We start from the raw sequence: 7011 nt of genomic DNA on the forward strand, positions 1-7011 counted from the left end.
ACGCTAGGTTGACCATGAATTTCCGAGTGTCGGATAGCTTGAATGCAGTAAGTGGACTGTACCAACAAGAGAACAACACACTCATAAAGCATATTTTTCAAAGATTCACCTTTACCAAATGTTTTAAATATGTAGTTTCAATGTTTGGGGTTTATTATGATAGGCTTCACTAAAATGTAGCCCAACGTAAAAATAATAGTGTATAACTCTGAAAACACACCCCTCCTCTTCGCGGTTGAAAGTAGCTTGCTGGGTTCTCACGTCTAAACTGGTTCGAAGTTGGCCAGGATGCAATGATGGCGTTACATGTCAAGAATAGAGATGCTGCTTATTATCAAAGTGCCGATTATTACAGAAATTCGGCGCCTTTAAACTATCGGGATAACAGACATTATTTCGCCCGGTTACCAGGTAGGAAAAGGGTCGCATTCATTGCTGTCAGTAGCCGTGACATTGCGAATGGATGGATGCATGCAGCCTCAGCTACAATGTAACCAGTGCAGTTTGCTGATTGAAGAGGGTGTAAACATGTTGGTATGATACTGTATGTTGTACTAGCCTACTGTACAGCTATAAAACATTTTTGTCGAGGTTGAGCCTTCCCATTAATTTGAAGAGATTAGACCAACAGTCATGTTGAAATTAAATCTGTAATCAGAGGTATAATAGGTTGCTGATCAATTCAACCCAAAATATATATGTCAACCTAAATTAGTTGATTTGCTATATCCACAGCACCCTCTCTGTTCCTCATTCTCTTTCAGTGCAGGTGTGATGCGGTGGACTGGTGTTTCATGTAAAATCAGCTAAAGTAATAATGGTCAGACCGGTGGGTGTAGAATGACATGATGGTCCCCTTTTTTAGGGGGAGGACCATGTTTTTCACAGTCTCGGTTCCCAACTCTTGAAATCTGTCTACTCTTGTCATGGCACAAGCTCGTTGACACAACATGGTGTGGTGTACATTATTCACATGATGATAATGGTGGTGATAAGGATTATTATGAATAACAGCTTGGGTCTGGACTTGAGTTTACCTTGTTATCCAAGCAATATTCTCTTAAGTGATTAAACCTGTTATATAGCATATTTTGCAACATCATCTTTCCAGACCTAATTGTATTGAATAGGTCAACTCAGTCTGCTGTAATCATATGAAATGGCATTGTCCACTAAATTAGGTCGAGAGAGCTGAGTCTGGCAGGTCACATCCCTGGAGATGTTATAAATGCTTGATAAGCAACTTCATTTTGTACTTTACCCTGATTTCATATAGCTTTATTGGTAAACATTAGTATTGAGATATTTGATCATTCAGTCTTGTTTTATGACAGCCTCCAAGCTGCCCCCTAATCTTAGCCTATAGTCTTCTTATCAACTATCACTCACTTGAACTGGCAATAATGAGCCCTTTCAGACTGCTAACTCAATAGCCTAACTGCTGTGTTGCCATTTCTAACTAGGCTAACTAATGGGTACATTTAAGCCGCAATTAATCTGTTTTATCTGCATTACTGAGTATTAACAAAATACCATAGGTCTCAAGGTCTTTCAACACATCTCCAAGCTAAAACCATGTCTATCTTGAGACTTTGCAAGGCATTGAACATTTCGCAAATGAAATCAAATTGTATTGGTCACATACACTTGGTTAGCAGATGTTAATGCGAGTATAGCGAAATGCTTGTCAGAATAAGAGGACTGTAATTCTGAAATTAAAATATGAAGTTCTTATGAGTTCCCTCCAACCTTTCTCCATTCAAAGACTAGTCATGCACTTGCTTCCACTGCATGAGCAATACACTCTTCACTTCATAATTGATGTGGCATAGGTGACAGTATAAAAGGCATGAAATAACTATAAGTATGTGGACAAACACCTCTCACTGTGAAGGGCTATTCAACTTTTGAAGGTTCTTGGTTATTTTTTCTTCTGCACAGATACCAAATGATGGAATTAGAAACCTGTCCTTTAAAACCCTAAAATACTTTTCTTATTAAGATACTTCGCTCCAACTCAGAGTCCCAAGGCCATTCCTCATGATACATGGCCAATGACTACTATACTCATTAATATCCCAGGACTTGCATTTTACTTGAGATCCCAGTGTTTTAAGTCCCAGGAGAAGTGTTTTATACTCAAGATTCTAAAATATTACTTTTACTTTGACCTTGGGCGATGACAATGTAGGTTCCTGACTATTTTGGGGATTAGGCTATATTCTCCAATGAGCATGTGATTCAGGTTTGTCTCCTTGTTACTCTGCATGGGGAAAGAAAAGCAGTTTACAGTATACTGCACTACAAGGCTAAGCAGATTAGCAGTTTTGTTTCTACTTCATTGCAAAACCCAGAAAACATGTATATAAAGTAATCTATTTTCTTGGATAATTGTTTTCCCGCTCATATTTGAGAATTTTCAGGTGTTTGGATTACGTTTTGTCATTTATCAGAATAACATTGATGTACACGGTGGGCCTAGTATTGCCGGGAAAATAATTTTGTTTGTTATCGGAAAGTTCAGTTTCAAGCATGCCATTCACTTGGTGTCACTGCATGGCTGCTGGAATCAAAAACATCCCACACTGTTATTGGGTCTCCAATCTGAGTTGATGCAGCAGAAACATCAGACATGAGCGCAGCCACTGACCCATCCCCCACATCAACCCTTATGCAGAAAAAATGTGGCCACACATGATTGCCTGAAATGTATCCAGTCAAGCAAGCAATAGTCTGTTTGAATCAGCGCCAGATCAAGAGATGATTGAGGAACTTATTTTCGCAAGGAGCAGAGCCCATGCTTGACTGCAGGGGAAGCGTCATTTTCACAATGACCTCTGGACTGTGAAACCCACCATTGTTCTATTTGTTAGTGTCAGTTTCACCAAGGAGAAATGAACACAGTTGATGACTGTAGTTCTTGCTTCCTCCCAATGTTATACAGCTATTACATGGCTATAATAAGTGTAGAATCCAGTCTAATACATACTTTGCCATCATTGCATTGGCCCTCAGGACCAGAGTCTATGCTGACGCCTTCAATGAGCCTTTTTGGCCAGCAACAGCCGCTGTTCCAGCCAATGCCTTCTACACATACCCTTGGACCCCCTCCACAGACCCTCAGGCCGTCTAGACCAGTGCTAGTGGCCCCGGACCCCCTCCTTTTCCCCATCTACAGCCCTCTGTCTGCCAAACCACCCGCTCACCTCCAGCTGATGCAGGGCCCCCCCTGCCCTGTCCCACCTCCCACTGCCCAGGTGGCCCTCAGCACCAAGCCCCAGGAGGAAGAGGCTCAGATCGGGGCCACAGACCAGGACGCTACCTTGGATGAGCTGTGTAAGCCTCTGTATTGCAAACTGTGCAACGTCACCCTCAACTCTGCCCAGCAGGCACAGGCCCACTACCAGGTGAGCTGATTTACTGTACATGTAGCTTGTACCCTAATCTCGTCCACCAGCAGGCTGTCTCTCTTTCTATATGTGGTAGCAATTGAGCCTGGGGACAAGCTTACTTGTAGGCCTACCCCAACACATATATTTTGATGGCAGAAAATGTTTCTCATGCATGTCAACTACACTGAGTGTACAAAGCATTAGGAACACCTGCTCTTTCCATGACATTGACTGACCAGGCAAATCCAGGTGAAAGTTATGATCCCTTATTGATGTCACTTAAATCCACTTCAATCAGTGTAGATGAGACAATTGAGACATGGATTGTCTATGTGTGCCATTCAGAGGGTGAATGGTCAAGATAAAATATTTAAGTGCCTTTTAATGGGGTATGGTAGAAGGTGCCAGGTTTGAATGTGTCAAGAACTGCAAAGCTGCTGGGTTTTTCACCCTCAACAGTTTACCATGTGTATCAAGAATGGTCCACCACCCAAAAGACATCCAGCCAACTTGACAGAACTGTAGAAAGTATTGGAGTCAACATGGGCCAGCATCCCTGTGGAATGCTTTCAACACCCTGTAGAGTCCATGCCCTGACAAATTGAGTCTGTTCTGAGGGCAAAGGGGGGTGCAACTCAATATTAGGAAGGTGTTCCTAATGTTTTGTACACTTAGTGTATATTCCATGTTTGTTTATTTGGCATGTCAGTCATCACTGTTATCCCCTCATAAATGTAAGTAGAAAATGGAATGCTTAACCCATGCACTCAATGATGATGCAATTATTTGCTATATGACACTATGACAATGACAGTGCGATGAGTGGACTGAACTGTGGCTGTGGGATTGAATCATACATTGTCTCTTCTCCAGGGTAAAAACCACAGTAAGAAGCTGAGAAATTTTTATGCAGGCAGCCAGCAGCTGCCTGCCATCAGGATTACAGAGGTAATAGAACCAGTTTCCCAGCAACCCCTCACGACTGCACCAACTGAGAGTGCAACTCCAAAACAGGTAACGCTTGGCGTTGGCACAAGGAATGTGTTATTGTTCAGCAAAGTATAGTACTGTATGAGCAAGTACAAGGCCTGTGGATTTTCAGCACATTCACTGTTTGGATCTCTGTTGTTGATCTAGAGAACTGAAATCAAATAGAATCTCCTCATTAGAAACATCCATGATGGTTTGTAGAAAACTGTCATCACTGAAGTTTTTAACTCTTTTGATATGTAGCGTTGGAACTGGCAAGAGTGTCATTTTGGCTGGTGAAAGAGCCCTTTGTATAAACTCACTCATTGTTTTTTGTGTTCAGCCGGTGTCATTTAACGGTGCCAGCAGGGTGATCTTAGCCACGGAGAACGACTACTGCAAGCTGTGTGACGCCTCGTTCAGCTCACCTGCCGTGGCTCAGGCGCACTACCAGGGCAAGAACCATGCCAAGAGACTGCGGCTGGCTGAGGCCCAGCAGAGCAGTAGCATCATGTGAGTGGGTGTTTCTACTGCCTCCCCACCTACCACCAGGAAGACAAACAACAGATGCAATGTGCACATGGCTATTAAACCAACCATACTTAACACAGAAATCCTGCCCCTTCAGCCATGCCCTCTTATATGAAATGCAATCCAGATTATGTTTCAATGCTTCCATTTAAAGCAAAATGCAATAGCATTTGAAAGATGCATTCCATTATGTTGTCCATCATAGTGGCTATTATTGTTAGATTGTTAGCTATTTAAGGATTGTTCGGTTTATAAACTGCACATGGGTTACTTTAAAGACTTGCTCTCAGTAACATGATCTATCAATCTTTCAGAGAGTCGACTGAGTGTGTCCAGAGGCGTCCGAAGAAAGAGGGGAGCGAGTACAAATTGATCAAGAACCGCAGGACCTCACAGGTGCCTCCTGCCATGCCAGGTACAGCACACTGAACCAAAGACATGCCAGTAATAAAGTATGACCAAACAGCAAATAACTTTTAACAATATGTAAGGAAAAATGTGTTGTTGTTCCACAATTTTGATGTACAGATCAGATGTAAGTAAAGTAAGTAAGCCTTGGACAAGTAAGCCTTGTCAGAGCCAGAACGGCCCATAACGATCAGATGAATTCAGGGATATTCATAGTCTTCAGAAGGTACAGTATATGTTTGAGGGTAGATGTGGTTGCCCATTTCCTTTTCATTGATACTAATGAAGCCTTTGACAGCTGGTGAATGAGACTGATATGCATGTGAATATGTATGAAATGTAAATATCACATGTCCAGGCAGCCAGCAGGTGGAGGCTATTGTTTTTTGCTTCATGGTCGTAGCAGCAGTGAATACCCCTCTCTCATCGCCACCTTTGCCAGGGAAATGTCGTAGGAAAGTTGAGGGGGTGGCCGAGGCTGAGTCTGGTTAGTCACTGTGAACTCACTAAGCACAGGCCCAGCGCTTTGGATATGTAAACCAGTACAGCAACCGACGACCGCTCTGCTGATCCACAGACACAGCCTGCTCAGGTGGCAGGTGTCCATCAGACAGAGCACTCACAGTCCACTGTTCATCCCCTTACCACTCTCCGAAGAGCTGCGATATGCAAATTAATACACAATTGTACATGTGTGAAATAGGACAAATATAAACTCCCACCAATTGTTTTTTATTATTATTATCCACCCCCAACCCCCCACCACCCCACTCCACATACCCTGCACCATGGCCTTCTCCCCCTGGATCATAGGACACAACTGCACCCACTCCCTTCCCTACCCTCAGGGCACAGAGACTTTGCTGATTTAATTCCAGAAATAGAACTGTGTAACAGTCTCTCGCAGAGAAATGTGCTTTGTCTGTCAGAGTTACTCTGCAAGGGCCTGTGATGGTTGCCTCCAGCCATACACACAGATACAGCAGAGCATCTATTTTCTGACCAACATACAGTACATCTCCCTTCTTCTAATGAGGGACACGTGTATTTCTTCTTGTAACATTCATATGGACATGGCAGTGGAAAGCTCATCCTATGCACAGCCAGCCTTCCATCCCCTGCAGTGCCTGGCATCTATCTGCCACACTCATCTTTTCACACTGTGTTCACTGGTGAGCAGCAGCTCAACACTCACTCCATCACTCACTCGCCATCATTATGGTGTGTATGTCTTGATGTGTGACCCAGCCCCCTACTACAACCCCCGGCCCAGGCAGAGGATCCCCAGAGACCTGGCCATGTGTGTGACGCCCAGCGGCCAGTTCTACTGCTCCATGTGCAATTCTGGGGCCAGCGAGGAGGCCAACTTCCGCCTTCACCTGGAGAGCAAGCAGCACAAGAGCAAGGTGTCGGAGCAGCGCTACCGCAGCGAGATGGAGAATCTGGGCTACACTTAGGAGGGCAGCACCGCAGCACGGGGAAGAGAGGGGAATGGGGGGGGGGATTCACACTGAATTTTGCCAATAGTATAGAAAGAACCCACCAGGCTGTGGGGTATTGGGGAACTTTATCTCACAATCGGTTTCCTTTCCCCAGTTTAAACCTTGTTATTACTTGAGTTTGAGTAGCTGAACATTGCTATGTGTAGTAGAGGAAAGCAAAGTTCTATTACAGGCTTCGACCAGACCAGGTGAATGTACTGTGATTGCGA

At 43.8% G+C, this 7011-nt stretch overlaps 1 protein-coding gene across 3 annotated transcripts; it reads left to right on the plus strand.

Moving 5' to 3' along the window:
• Nucleotides 1-224: 224 nt before the first annotated feature.
• Nucleotides 225-6778, plus strand: LOC115192471 (zinc finger matrin-type protein 3). Of its 3 annotated transcripts, none has more exons than XM_029751001.1 (6): nt 225-411; nt 3016-3407; nt 4266-4406; nt 4705-4874; nt 5207-5307; nt 6549-6778. In XM_029751001.1, the coding sequence occupies exons 1-6, from the start codon at nt 294-296 to the stop codon at nt 6755-6757; spliced, it is 1131 nt and encodes a 376-aa protein (XP_029606861.1). In that variant the 5' UTR covers nt 225-293; the 3' UTR covers nt 6758-6778. The 3 variants fall into 3 exon arrangements, with proteins under 3 accessions (XP_029606861.1, XP_029606862.1, XP_029606863.1); XM_029751002.1 differs by having other exon boundaries at nt 6574-6708; XM_029751003.1 differs by having other exon boundaries at nt 5421-6639.
• The last annotated feature ends 233 nt before the right edge of the window (nt 6779-7011 follow it).

The sequence above is a fragment of the Salmo trutta genome, chromosome 4, assembly GCF_901001165.1.
Source record: "Salmo trutta chromosome 4, fSalTru1.1, whole genome shotgun sequence".
Taxonomy (NCBI): Eukaryota; Metazoa; Chordata; class Actinopteri; order Salmoniformes; family Salmonidae; genus Salmo; species Salmo trutta.

Excerpts from the sequence above, each read along its gene's own strand:
- LOC115192471 (XM_029751001.1), top strand. The coding sequence starts at position 294 with ATGATGGCGTTACATGTCAAGAATAGAGATGCTGCTTATTATCAAAGT. Across the intron at positions 412-3,015 it reads TTATTTCGCCCGGTTACCAG|GACCAGAGTCTATGCTGACG; the intron begins GTAGGAAAAGGG and ends ATTGGCCCTCAG. Across the intron at positions 4,407-4,704 it reads AGAGTGCAACTCCAAAACAG|CCGGTGTCATTTAACGGTGC; the intron begins GTAACGCTTGGC and ends TTTTGTGTTCAG.